This window comes from Artibeus jamaicensis, unplaced genomic scaffold (assembly GCF_021234435.1).
Source record: "Artibeus jamaicensis isolate MK-2021 breed Jamaican fruit bat unplaced genomic scaffold, CSHL_Jam_final contig_797, whole genome shotgun sequence".
Classification (NCBI taxonomy): domain Eukaryota; kingdom Metazoa; phylum Chordata; class Mammalia; order Chiroptera; family Phyllostomidae; genus Artibeus; species Artibeus jamaicensis.
In genome coordinates this window covers 26,230,284-26,244,816 of record NW_026521977.1, presented here as the reverse complement: position 1 = coordinate 26,244,816, position 14,533 = coordinate 26,230,284, and the positions used below count along the sequence as shown (strand labels likewise).

Here is a 14,533-nt window from a genome sequence, read left to right as displayed (position 1 = left end):
AACACACACACACATACACACACACAAAGAAAAAATGTTCAAGCTGGAACAGATCTTTCAGAATATTGAGCCCAATTTTATGAGGGGAAATACACGCCAATGTCACACTGGCAAATGTCCTTTAATAGTGATTTTTGAACTGGCGCGCCACAAGAATTTTTAAAAAGTGCAATACTTTGACTGTTCAGTCAGGGGCACTGACCTCTTTTCCCTTAGACTGTCCATAAAAAAAAAAAAGTGCTAACAGTTAACCCAAAAATAGCCGTCCAGGGTGAATGAATCAAAATCATACCTATTTTTGTCAGATTGGCAAAAAATATATTTTTTGGTGTGGCACAGAATTTTAGCAATTAGTTTATGCGTACCATGAAATGGGAAAGCTTGAAAAATCGCTGTCCGGTAGCAGGGATTGGGGCTCTTCAAGCCCTTCCTGCTGTATTAGTGCCACTTCCTGCTAGTGGAATACATACCATCCATACAATAAGTGACCACTTCAGAGGGCTATGGTTTGAGAGTATACAGGAAAGACAGCTGTTGCTCTCAAATAGTCATTTCCCACAAACTGCACAGTAGTGCATGCAAATCTGGAAAAGGCAAACCCACTGCGATTTTATTTTGAAACACTAGGTGGCAGCAATAACCAAAGAGCAGGAAGAAGGCTTTCAGGGAACTGGAAAAGAAAACAGGTTTGGGGTAGGAGTTAAGAATGGAAATATTTCCATTGTAACTTAATCTCATTAAGAATGGGTGCATGCAGTGCCATCTTTATATATTACAGGGTTCCTTATAGGACTCGCCAAACCAAACAGTGCCACAAGCAATTCCTACGTTATTCAGATAGTTGAAACCTGTTCTAAACGGAAGCCTTTTAAACTGGCATCAAATAACTTCATCAGAGAGGTTTTCTTTCTTTCTTTTGAATTCTACAACTAAGGCACCAGAGACAGATTTAAAATTTTTGACGCAGTGACCCACAAAACACTTTTACTGGTGGAACACACCATGTCTTTCAGAAAACAAAAAATGTCTGTACAACCTCAGAATTCCGACCACGACCCTAGTAATCATCACAGGGTGGTGATCAAATGTAAAATCTACCCCATCAGTTTCTCACTGGAGTTCTAAGACTGAGAAGGGCTCCACAGAAGAGATGAACCAGACAGAGAACAGAGGTGAAGAGAGACCAAGAACAAGGACAAGGTGAGTGGGAAGAGGCGGCGGCGGCAGACAGAGGTGCAGCCCTAACTAACAGTGCCCATCCCGGGCAGCAGCGGGCTCAGCAGCGCTCTCGGTGCCCCGGCCCAAACTTTCGAAAACCCTAACAGATAAGTACGGTATTTTCAAGGCTCAGGAAATCCACAGAGCAATTCTGAATGTTAGAGAAATACTCTCATGACGTGTGACTGCAGTTCAAAAATCACTTCCACATCTCATACCTAAAAAGAAAGAAAAGAACATGCACTAGATTTCTGTTTCTTCTAAATTCATCTACTGCTGCTTCTGACCTACTGGACTTTCAGAATTCTTTATCGAAACCAGCTGCTATAGAGATAATGACGCCATTAGAAAATTATTAGATTTTTGGTAACTGTGTGGGCATGAGGGAGAAGCGAGCAACAATAAAGACTAGAAAATAAAAATCCACTTTTATTTTCAAACACAATAATAGAGATGAGCACCCACACACACATCACTTACAACCTGCTGCTTTTTCCAAATTAATCGGAGACACAAGAAATTAAGGTAATTTAAAAAATACATTGCCTAATGGTTGGGCTTCCCAATATAGATCAAATAATGCAGAGTATTCTCTATTTCCTTCTCATCATATCAAAGTGGAAAATGTTAAGCCTACATTTCAGGCACATTTGTAGTTATATATATTAATCCAGTTCTAGCACTCAAATTAAAGGCTAGGGAAATGGAAAACCTATTAGTGTTCACTAATAATAATGGATTAGAAAAATGCTTCCACTTCCTTATATTTCAAAATAAACCAAATTTTTAAAATGTAGGACGCGGTAATGGTGCATGTACCAAAAGTGTGTGTGGGGGGGAACCTCCCCGGTCTTAAGCTTTTGTACTACAAGGGTACAGTTCTCGGAGTCCAACAGACCCGGCTTTTAGCCCTGGCTCTACTACTACCAGCTCCTAACCAGAGGGAAATGATTTTACCCCAATAACCCATTTCCTCACTGTCCTCGTATAGCTACACAGACTAAACATTAAACAATAGTATGCAAAAGGTTTTAACTCAGTCCAGAGACACATGAGTATGTTAATAAAGAGAGGGAGAGGTGGTACTCTTGCCTGGTCATTCGGTCAGCACATGTTACTGAGCTCCCATTTCGTACCCAACGCTGCTCTAGGAGCCGGGGATACAGCAGACAGCCAGGGTCCCTGCTTTGACAAAACACGGCCAGCACCCAGGTGGGAAGGTCCTTCTACTAGAGAGCTCTGGGCCACAGTCGGTCAGAATAACTGGTTTATATGGATTAAATGAATCCCAACTGCCTCCCTACTCTCTTTAGTTCACTCGAGGAGATGTATCTGCCAGTCCACAGAGAGTGTGGAAAGCGATGCAAAGAAAATTCCTTTTTTGCCTTATTTAACATATTGCGGTAGCTAGCACATGTTCATACTCTGACAGATGATATTTGGAACACTATGTAAAACATTTTGCAAACTTCACAGTTTTCATACACTGTGAGTAGCAATTTCTAAATAAAAGAGAGTTTACAAGGCTTTAAATTTGCAGTGCCTTTAATCAGAAATTGAAAAGTTGAGACTGAGTCAGAAGCAACACAACAGAATGTTTCAGCCCCGCCGTTTAATTATAAATCACCATGTGATCCTCATTACAAAACTAGGTAAGATCTGCCACACATGAACTTAGAAGAGGGGACGAGAAAGGATGATGGCGAGGTTGGTAGTTCAATCTTAGCTAACGGGTGAAAGAAACACCGATTTCATGAATTACGGTTCTATTTACATTTCTGAAGTCACAGCTAATTACCCAGTTTTTAGTTAAAGGTTCTGCTCCAATTAACACCATTAGTGGGTTTCTAGTAAAAGGAAATACATTTGAATTCTAAGTCTTACTCTCCCTTTAGATATCCAACCCCATTCAACACCTCTAATGGAACTATACTTAGTCTGATAATGCTCCTGATGACTCTCCTAGTATTTAAAAAAAATCCCCATGCTGCTGCTGCTGCTTGGCCACGATTGGCTCCACCCGGCTGCTGCCTCATTCAGCGCCAAGGAGGGCATTCACGCCAGAGATCCGCGTATCTGCGTGTATCTCCCACTTGGATTTCTCAGAGCCCTCTCAGGGGTAACATATCCCAAAGTGAAACCGTCATTTTTCTCTAAAGAATTTGCTCCTGGATCCAGGGTTTCCTGTCGCCGGGAAATAGCATCCACTTTCTCAAGCCAGAACCTGGAAGTTGCTTAATTACTAACTGTGTCATCCTGGACGATGCATTTAAATTCTGTAAAACAGGCACAGAAATGCCAATTAGCTACCTCACTGGATTGTTGAGGATTCAATGAGATTCATTAGAATGGCGCTCAGCATATTTTTAAAAATGTTTAAGGAATGTTGGTGATAATAATTCAAAGCTATTATTGCTATTCTTCACTCCAGTCAGACAAGACCTCTGATGAAGACCTTCATCATAAACCGGTCCTGTTTCTGTTTGCTAAACATCTCTCTAATCAATCCACTTCTATCCATTCCCACTCCTGCAATCCTAATATAACCCATCACCCTACTACGTTCCATTGCCAATAGACCTACTGGTCTCTTTCCTCTTCACCTTGGGAGTCAGAATAATCTCTCCAAAATTCTAGTATGATGCCAACTTACTGTTTAATAGTCTACAATGTCCTTCCAGTAAAGTCCAGGCATCAATAAACCTGGTTTTCTAAGCCTTTTGAGACTGGGTCTGCTACATCTCCACACTCCAGCCACTTCCTCTTTGCGATCGCTGCGCTAGATTTACAAATCTCCTATCAGGGCTTCTGAACAGACTGTTCTTCTACCTGGAAACGCTTCCCACAGCTCTTCCTCCAGAGTTGTTCAGCCTTCCAGTCTCAACTTCAATATCACTTTCTCAGAACACCTCTAACACACTTAGCTTTCCCCAGTAATACACTCTTTCACAACCAGCAACAGGTTCCCAGTTACTTGTTCAATGGCTGTCTTCCATGAAAGCAGAAACAATATCAGTTTTATTTACTGCCATATTGCTATAATTATCTTTGTTGATACTCTGGCTTCTCTTCAGATAGGATAAATCTTTCACCTTTTACTTGTTGAATGAATCAGCATCCTATTGATTAAGTCAATCAATCAATCAACAAATAGCAACCAGGAGGTGCTGTATAATAATTCGTCTAGTCTTTGTCCCAGATTCCTAGGCTGGAGGCTGAAACCTTTAAAATTTCCCGGGTCTAGGAGGGTCTTTGTTATTCAAGGTGGGCCTGTGGGCCACACCTGAGTGTATCCCACCAAGATGATTCAGAACGGGGGTGGGGCACCAGAAAGATCAACTGTGTAAGGAGGGTGGGGGCTCTGAGCCAGCCAGGCCTCTGGAAAGAGAGCAGGGCGGGCTGCACACCGAGCTCAATCACTCGAGAAATGATTCATGCCTACATGGAGAGGCCCCGGTCGAACAGGACACTGAAGCTCAGCGGGGCATCTGGTGGGTGAACACACGCGTGTGTGGGGCGTGTGATGAGTCCCGATGCACCAGGAGAGTCCACAGAAGCTCTGTGCTCGAACCCGCTCAGATTGGGCCCCATGTGTCTCTGCATCGGACTGGCCTTCATTTGCACCCTTCACACTACAACTGTTTTTCTAAGCTCTGTAAAAATTTCCAGCAAAGAGCAACTTTGTAGTCAGTTTGTCGGAAGTGCGGAAGTGTGGGTGGCCTGGGGAGCCCCAAACTTGCAGAGAGCAGCTGAAGTTAGAGCAGTTTTGTCAGGGGCTGTGCCCCTGAACTGACAGAGTCTACAACAACTCTGGGTGGTTAGGGACAGAATTTCATTACATTACAGGAGGGAAGTTTTAGAAGTGTCCTAACCCCCTAGAAAGCACAAAGATCAGATCTCGGTACAATAGAGATACTGTACCGTTTCAGGAAACCATCTTCCTGGCATGCCTCTACAACCCTTTCCTCTGTGACTTGGCCAATAACAGCCTCTGCCCTGTCATGGGTCTGAACCATTTTATACCTGGGCTACTGGAAGGAAAACGAAAGTGGGTGGGTGGAGAAGATTACGCCAAAAGTATGAAGTTTAGCTTTGGGGCTCTCTCAACTGTCTTTTTTTCTTGCCCTTCTATTCTGCCTCCCCCCAGCACTTCCCCTTAACACCCACCGCTATAGTAAACCTGTGTTCTTCTATTTCAAAATGATTTCTCCATGTCGTTCACTAACTAAAATAGTCACTTCCTCAGGCTAACTGATCCAGCAAGCAGACAGGTAATAAACTGAATGTACTTAATCCCAATAAGATATAAATGAAGATGTCACTGGTTCTTTCAGAGCTACTGACATTTCAAAAGAAAGCAATTTAAAACTAAAATTCTAATTAGTCCAAGTTCCTGAGAATGGCGAGAAGATAATCTGAAGCTTTATACACTGCTAAACCTTCTGCAGAAGAAGCAACACGTACTTGTAACTTCCTTCACCAACGGAGCCTGGGAAGCTGCGTGACTTGCTGGTTTGCTCCCGTCCTTCCCTCCCGGGAGCCCTAGGAAATCAACCCGAACCCTGCAGCCCCGCGGCCCCCTCTCCGACACCGACACCTGCTTCTTCTCCCTTTGACACTTCAGGACTGAACCATAAGGAAGCCATCTCTGGGTCCCCACCCAATTCATTACCTGGGAGTTTGCCACTTGGAAGCTAACCAGGCCTTTTCCTCAAGAATCGGATAATAATACTCTTGGGTCTTTTGTTAAGAAGCTTTAAAAACTTAATAAAAACCGAGATACAATGCTTTCTTTTCTTTTGTTATTCTTTTTGTTTTGTTACCCCATCTTGGCTCCTGCAAAAACCTGCCCTTTTGTACGACCCTCGCGAGTGCCCTTCTTGTTGCTGGATGGCGTGCCGCCCAATTCCTGAATCACTGAACAGGGCCAGTTAGAGCTTCAACTTTACTTGCTTAAGTTTTGTTTTTTAACAGTGATGAACAGGCCTGAACACACTAAGCCAGCACCGCACCCCAAGTCACGCTCTCTGGACCAGCTGACTGTTGTTTCTGCCACTTGTAAACCGTGACAACCCAGCGAGGGAAGGCCTGGGCGGCCTTGGGCACGGAGTCTCACTCTAGGTCGGGATGTGTTAAAGGTCTGAATAAAGATATGGCTGGTTTTTTTTAAGTGAATCACAAACTAAGTTACCATATGTTTCCAGGAGGATCCTTCTATTTTTAATTCTAGAACAAAGGGTGTCACTTTTTAAAAGTTAAAAAGTCACAGCGGGGGAATGTGATAAAAGTGTTATCTGTGCCTGCTTCAATCCGAGGCTGCTCCTTCGGCCTCGGTCAACTGCGCCTCCTGGGATGCAAAGTCCTCCAAACCAACGTGGAGCGCATGCGATAGTCTCCCGAGGAATGAAGTCCGCCTTATAGTCGGCACAGTCTGCTAAGGAGCTGTTTGCTTATTCGAAGCAATACTGATGTCATTTTGTCTGAAGAGCTGAAATTTTTAAGCTTTCTCCATGCTGTGCTTCTTGGCATTTGCCTGAGAGAAGACAGCAGATGCTTACTTATTTTACATAACAGACTTAAGAATCCAACTTCTCAACCTCAGGCATTTAGAGTCTGATCAAGTTGTGGTGACCCTTTCAGTGGAAATTCACACAATTCATGGCTGTTTTCTCTCCACTTGTCTTATTGAAAACTTAATGTTCCTCTCATGACAAAGGGCTTTAGCATTTTCCTTGGTAGTTCACAAAATATTAATTTTCTTTATTAATCACTGACTATACTTTGGTGGTTAATGCTATTTAAACAAATGGAATGCACCCTGGTGATTTATTTTTCTCTTTATTATTACTGGTTTCATTAATATTTGATAGAAAACAGATGCCTTCCTGTGACTTAATATGGATTGCCAGATCTCACCAGAAATCAACCCATACATTTATTATTTTATATAAGGGGGAGGCTGACATTAAGCAGAAGAGGTAGGGAAATATGATTATTTTCCTCTTACCACACGGGGTGGGGGGTATGTGTGACTTGGATGTGGCTGGGGGAGGGATGAGGAAGGTAAAGGGGCCACGGACCCAATAATCAGAGGAAAAAGAAAATAGAAACATCAGACCCCCCCGTCCAAGTACTACACCCACACTAGAGAAAGAACTCTAAGTTAGACTGAATTACGACTTAGCAATACGATAAAATTAGCTCATAATTAATAATATCCTCAAAAATCTTGACAAACTAAAATTATAATGCAATATAAGAATAAGGTATCTGCTAACAACTGTTAATAATAATTATACAAAACTTATAATTAAGGAGACAGGAGCAGTAGAATAGGAAGAAGACTAAACAGATAGCCGGTTAATAAGATAATGTATGTGAGAATGCTGCTATAGATTTTAAAGGATTATGTACCGTATTTTTCAGACTATAAGGCGCACCTTCCCCCACAAATTTGGGAGGAATAATGGTTGTTAATGCTGCTATTGAGTTCTATTTACATTGACATTGGTAAAATATCATGTTATTTATGTTATTAAATATTTTACCACATTTTGTGCTTCAAAATTTTTTTTTCCTATTTTCCTCCTCTAAAACCTAGGTGCATCTTATGATCCAAAAAATATGGTAAATATTCAGTATTACCTGGAATTATTTTTATTTTAATCTGTAACCAACTAGAAATTGAAGTTGTGTGTACATATGTATCTCAATGTGTATTCAATCAGAAGTGTTTAATTATGGCATAACTTTAAAATGTTATCTTTCATATTTGAACATCACACTGCATAAAATCAGGTGTTTTTTGCTCATTGTTATATCTTCATTTCATTAATGAATGAATGAATAATGGGGGGTATAACCTGCCAACTCCCAGGATGCAATTTACTAAGGAGGAGGACTACAAAAACAGTGGTCACATTAGCAATGTGTGGCCTAGGAAAATATCAATCCCTGTGTCTAACGGATATCACTGTTTGCATGCTGACACAAGTCCTAGCATTCCTTCTAGGAGTGGGGACAACATGCTTGGCAACCCTGTGCCCTGTGCGCCCACCTGTTCCAGATCTAGCTATTGTGCCTAAACTCGTGCTGTACACTTTCTGTACAATGAGTGGGGAAGGAATCCTGCAGTCCTATGGCAACCAGATGCCCAATAGTTTCCATCTTCGGTGGCACCCTTCCTAAGCACCTGGAGTTTCAAAGTGACCCAGTCAAAAGCAGCTAAAATATATGGAAAGCTAAAAACAATTGTTTTTAACTAATCTACTTCTGAAAGAAAGTTTTCTTCTCCAAACCCAAGCTGAAGGCAAGTCTCCTGTTATCAGGGCTCCTCCTTCCTGCCTCTGCTGAAGCCGGCCTCCCTTCTGTGCCTGCCTGCTTGGAGGGGCCGGGACGGACCACGGCAGAGTCTATCCTGGCTCGTATGTTATAGCTGCTGTTGATTTGGAAGTTCTAAAGGGTCAAGAATTTATAGACATTAGTGGTGCTGCAGGTATTCTAGACCTAAGTGAGGGTCTAAGAGGAACTGTGAAAGACCCCAGGCAATGTTGTAAGTATTAAAAGAACACGGCAAAAACCAGACCTGTGTCTTCATTCATATTTTGCTGCTGGCTCTCCGGTAAGTCGGAGAGTCACGGTGTGGCTAGGTGGGGCATGGTGACCTGTGACTCGGACCAGGCAGGAGCTGAAAAAAGATGGCCTGTCTAAGCCAGGGTTAATCTCAGGTCAGGGTACTTATGCAGGGCTCTACGTGTTTAACTAGTTTTTAAATTGCCTTTTCAAGAAATGATATACAAGATTGTCCTTTTATAGTATGAGTAAAGGAGGTCAATCTTAAAATAAAGAAATGTTGGAAAATGTATTTTAAAGCTTTCCTCTTTGTTTTTCCTCCATTTACAGCTCAATAAAGAAAACAATGGCAATAGGCAGGTTCACACCAATTGGGGCAGACAAAGGGGTTGAGTGAAGGAAAGTTTCTCTGAACTACACACCCTGTTTCTTCCTAGAAGTGTCCCAAAGGCTGTTGGATCACTTTTCAAAGTCCTTTTCCTTACTTTAAAATCCGGTGAAATCTTTTTCATAACAAGGTACAATACTTCCGTATCTAAGAAAATCACTGGTTTTGGGTGATTAAGAGCAAGGTAGCTGAGGTGTATCAAAAGGGAGTAGGAGACTTAGATTAAAAAAAGGAAACAGAGGGATGAACAGCAGTTGTACCTTTCAGTCTTTATGTGACCTTAGGCGAGTCCCTAAATTCTCTAAGCCATGCCTTCAGCAGGGACGGTGTCTCCCCCAAAGGGACAAAAATTGGTTTGGGGGTAGGGAGTATGAGGGCTTATTCTTTCAATGCACAAAGCACAGATATACATACCTAAATGACATATACAGTGTATCTGTGGTATTAAAATTTCATGGAAAAAGATTAGGGAAAATACAAGTCTTAAAAGGCTCCTGTGGAGGACGGGGTGACAAGCAACAAAAGGCTGAGAACCGCTTTTCTGGGCCTTCATTTCTCACCTGTAAAATGGGTCAGCATCCTCCACCTTAAAGAGTTATTATACTACAACTATAAACATATAAGGAGAACGCGAGACTGGAAATAAAGCAGGCAGGGAAAACAACCAAAAGCAGAATAGCCATTAAAATACAATGAAAACCACACAGATTCGAGTATAGTAGATGAATATCAACTAGTAATCAATTATATTAATAAGACAATATTCGTCTCACTAGCCATTTTACCAATGGAACACCAAACCTCTGAAAAGAAAACGTACGATCATAGTAAAGGCCAAACAATAACACAAGAAGAATCTATAAATGTGGCAAAGATACGCACCTAAAACACCAACATTAAGACCCGCCAAGCTTGCTTTAATTTTATCATAAATATCTTCAGATGTAAAGTCAACGGCAATGGTCCTTGTTTCCACTTTGAATTTCTCTTCTGGGGAAAAAAAACACACGTGGAGAGAGAGGAAGAAAATTAATAGATGGCAATGAAGCATTTGATGGCATTGTCCTTTCAAACTCTTTTTAGCCCCAATTTGATATAAAGTTTAGAACAGGACGGCTGTGAGCACCCATGAGGCCATCTGAGACAGGATGCAGAGCAACACCACAGTTCCGCAGTGAACACGCCGGTGTTGCCCCAAGGCTGGCCCCCAATCAGTTCTCCTCCCAGAAATCAATAAGGACCACCTCTTAGATCCTTGGGGGCAAATGATAAAACATGATTCATAGCGTCACATTATACACCCTTTATATATCACTGTTTTGTGATTTTAATGACAATCCTGAGATACTTCATAATCTCAGGAATATGCCTTTCTGTTGTGAAATACTTTGAAGTGTGAAATATGAAAGCAAAAGTCCATCTTATTAAAATGAAAACAAAATCAATATGATCGTATCAGAAATTAGGAGCTTGATCAATAGTTAATAGTCACCCCATTTAAAAACCCACACAAAACTAATAGAGCTACAAAGTGACACAGGAAAGACTTCAGGGCTCTACTTTGCGCAAGACCGTTCAAGTCCAAACAGAGCTCCTGGAAACAGCAGGTTGGTGCATGACACCCTGAGACACAGCTCATCTGAGGCAGCAATAAGGTCTACGCCTGCCCTCGCTGGTAAGTGCCTTTGAGAAGGTGGCACGGACTGTGAGGCCACCCAGACATGGGTACCAACTTCATTTCCACACTTATTTGCCAAATGAGTTTGAGCAAGTCACATTGCCCTCTTTGAGCCTGTCACACATCCCATTTGAGCCTGTCACATCTCCATCCCCATGAGGTCCGGCACCCCCTTGTGAAAATGAAGGCGATACCACCCAACCTGGTGTGAGGCTCAAGAGGCCACCCATACGTGTCCGTCTCCCCTTTCTTCGCCTGACCCCGCCCACATCACTCAGTGAAGGTCAGTGGGCTACGAATGCTCCCATTTGGAACTTGATGAGAATTCAAAAGAATTAATTAGCAAATCCAGCTTCCAAAAATAAAGTTTTCCCCATTCGCAGTCAATGGTGGCTCATCACAGGGTCTGCAGTGTTAATCCACAAAGGAGGTTTCCGCTCCTCGTCAGAAAGGATTTGTATTTAACAGTAAAGATCTGGTTCACGAGAGGCGTGGTGTTTAGTTAGACTGAATGAAAGGTATTGACCCGAGGTAGGAACCAATGAATCACCTAGCGAGGACACTAGCCGACACGGAAAACACCTTATTCCGTGTGAAAGGCACACTTCCTCCTCCAGTGAAAGTGAGCTGTTGTCTGTGTCCATGTAACGGAGAGCCAGACAGACATAGCTGCCACTTCACTGCAGCCGGTCCCACCTGTCTTACTACAAACGATTCGCAGAATTCACCACAGGGAAGTGAAGGACTCTGCCTTTGTTAGGGCCACACATTCATAAGGGGAAAAAAATCAAGAGGCTGAGGGGTAGCTTTTATTAAATGTAAAATTTTATTCCAGAATAAAATAAGGCGAATTTATCTCTTTATTTTGGGAAAAGCAAGGTATGTTGCCCCACTGAACCATATCCTGACATTTAGGAGAATTTCTCTCTAGTAATAAAAGCCACTTCACAAGCCCTGATTCAAATTTATTCTTTTTTTAAAAGATTTTTATTTATTTATCTTTAGAGGGGAAGGGAAGGAGAAAGGAAGAGAAACATCAATGTATGGTTGCCTCTCGTGCACCCCCTGCTAGGGACTGGCCTGCAACCCAGGCCTGTGCCCTGACAGGGCATCGAACTGAAATCCTTTGGTTCGCAGGCCCGCACTCAATCCACTGAACTACACCAGTCAGGGCCAAATTTACTCTTTTAAATCTCACAGGATTTGGTGAACACTTACATTGGAGTCTGGTATAGATACACTGCTGAAAAAACCCAGAGACCCTTTGGAAAGCATGTTATTTAGTAAGAACCCTCAAAGCAGCTCTGTCTTTGTGTTCACATTAGAATAAGCAGAACGGCTTCTCATGCAAGTGTTTCAGGATAAAGTTTGAACTTCACCTGGATTACTATGAATCATGTTCTAGTTCAGCTAACACTGCCATCTTTCTCTTACCATCACTGCCTCTACTATGGGCTCTTTTTCAAGGTAGGTCAGATCTCGTGCCTCCCCTCCACACAAACCCCCAACTGTTGCACCTCACTTGCAGCCCGAGCCAGAGTCTTGGGCAGCAACGCGATGTCTGTGTGAACTCATGTCCACCTGCTGACTCCCTCAGAGGCCCCCAGCTCTAGGCACAGAGGCCCCTAGCAGTTCTTTGAGCGCAGAATGCTCTCCAAACACACTCAAAGCTTCTGCTCCTCCTGTTCCCTCAGCTTGGAATGCTTTTCCGAGCACTCATTGTCTCTGTGCATCTTTATGCGAACGTTACCTTCTCAGAGAAGCCTTCCCTGGCCACCCTCAAGGAGTGCACCACTGCTGCCCTTGCCACCTGTGTCCCCCTTCCCTGCTTTGGTTCATCCTGCCACACTATGTGTTTCTGTAATGCACGTGTTTGTTGTTGTCCATTCCCACCAGAAATGAGCTTTGTGAGGACAAGGGCTTTGGCTGTTTTGTCCAGTTGTTTGACAATGCCACAAGGGACAATATTCCACCCTCCTCTTTGACTCCCTTAGGTTGGGTCCCCTTCTGGTCTCAAGAGGGCCACTGCCAATTAAAGTGTCACATGCAGATGGTAATATTCAGAAGTAGAAATGGGGTGTCCCTGTTACATGCCCTTTTTACGGTGAGGAAGACTCCCCCAGAAGAATCCAGCAGGTTCCTCTCCCAGGACTATGGTATTCACACTACTGACCAGGCCCATGAAGGGGCTCTGAGGGCTCCACAAACTGCCCCTACGGCCACCACCAGGTTGCATGAGTCAGGAATAGCAGCACGTGCATAAACACGGGCAGGGGGTGCCTCCCTCTGGCACAAGTGATCCAAAGAGGACGATGATGCGTGTTCTAAAGGGCTGAGATGGGAGGCAGCTGGCTTCCCCAGGACCCGAGAAATAAGTTTAGGCATCTCCCCCCTTCCCACAGCCTGTCCATCCCTCACCTGACCCTGCCAACAGTGGTTCAACCACATGAGCAAGAATCCTCTAAGTTTAAGCACAAGGATATATTAAGCACCTGGAACAGTAGTGAGTACCGTATACACATAACACATCCATAATTTCCACCGTCACACCTCCCGAACCCAAGCTCTGTGTGAGACACTAGCCCCCGACTCAGGAACAGCAGCCCGGTGCTGGGGAAGAAGAACTTCCCCAAAGCCTCTAGAGAGGTGCTTCCGAGCACTTTGATCTTTGCCCACCACACAGGCCCAGCGGATGCCAGCCTCTGTCAAGTCCGTCCCCAGAGCAGGAGCCATGATAGTTAAAGTCAATACCCTACAAGTGTGCAGGATAAAGATACACACAGATGTGAATTTGGAGGTTGCAATGGGAAGAAACGAGTCACTCGTGTCCCTTTACGAAAACTCTGGCTGCCCCAGCTACTGGAGTGAATCAGCGTTCAGGGCGTGCCTCGGGTCCAGAGTCCCCTGAAACAAGACCACGCCTGTGCCGGGACACCTATACTCAGCGACTGACGGAGGTGGGGTACAGAGCCTCGGACAGCTTGTACCTACCACGTTCTGATTCCACAATCACAGTTTTCCAAGTCCAGTTTTCCAAGCCCAGATCCACTTTCTCACTCGGGAGTTAAGACAAAACTAGAGAGCCCTGCCGGGAGGGTATACTACTTTTCTATTCTTTCATAATGCCCCAGTTTTAATTTTTCTGGCTTTAAGAGAAGTTTAATATTTCTGGCAATACAAATCCCCACCATTATTAGTGTTTTTCAAAAGTTTATCAGTTATCTATACTTGGATAGTCTTAATTTTTACTGGGGCTACATGAAACATTTCAATTAAATATTTGAAGAATGAAAATGTAGCATTCCCTCCCGGCTCTCCATTTATTCAATGTCTTACAGTAATAAATGGAGTTACAGTTATAATCTCACGGTTATAAATTCTTAAAGAAATTAGCCCTGGCTGGTGTAGCTCAGTGGATTGAGCACAGGACTGTGAAGCAAAGGGTTGCCGGTTCAATTCCCAATCAGGGTACATGCCTGGGTTGCAGGCCAGGTTCCCAGTAGGGGACACATGAGAGACAACTACACATTGATGTTTCTCTCCTACTCTTTTTCCTTCCCCTCCCCTCTCTCTAAAAAGAAATAAATAAAATGTTTTTAAAAAGATGTATTTATAAAAATTAAAAAAAATAAATTCTTATAGAAATTAAGGAACTAAAGAATTCCTTGTTAGAATAC

At 43.2% G+C, this 14,533-nt stretch overlaps 1 protein-coding gene across 1 annotated transcript in view; it reads right to left on the bottom strand.

Moving 5' to 3' along the window:
• HSD17B12 (hydroxysteroid 17-beta dehydrogenase 12) overlaps positions 1-14,533 on the bottom strand; it is a 143,710-nt gene that overhangs the window by 39,011 nt on the left and 90,166 nt on the right. Inside the window, exon 4 of the mRNA XM_037166093.2 lies at positions 10,061-10,168. Within this exon, the coding sequence (XP_037021988.2) occupies positions 10,061-10,168 (108 nt within the window). The remainder of the gene's footprint in view (positions 1-10,060; positions 10,169-14,533) is intronic.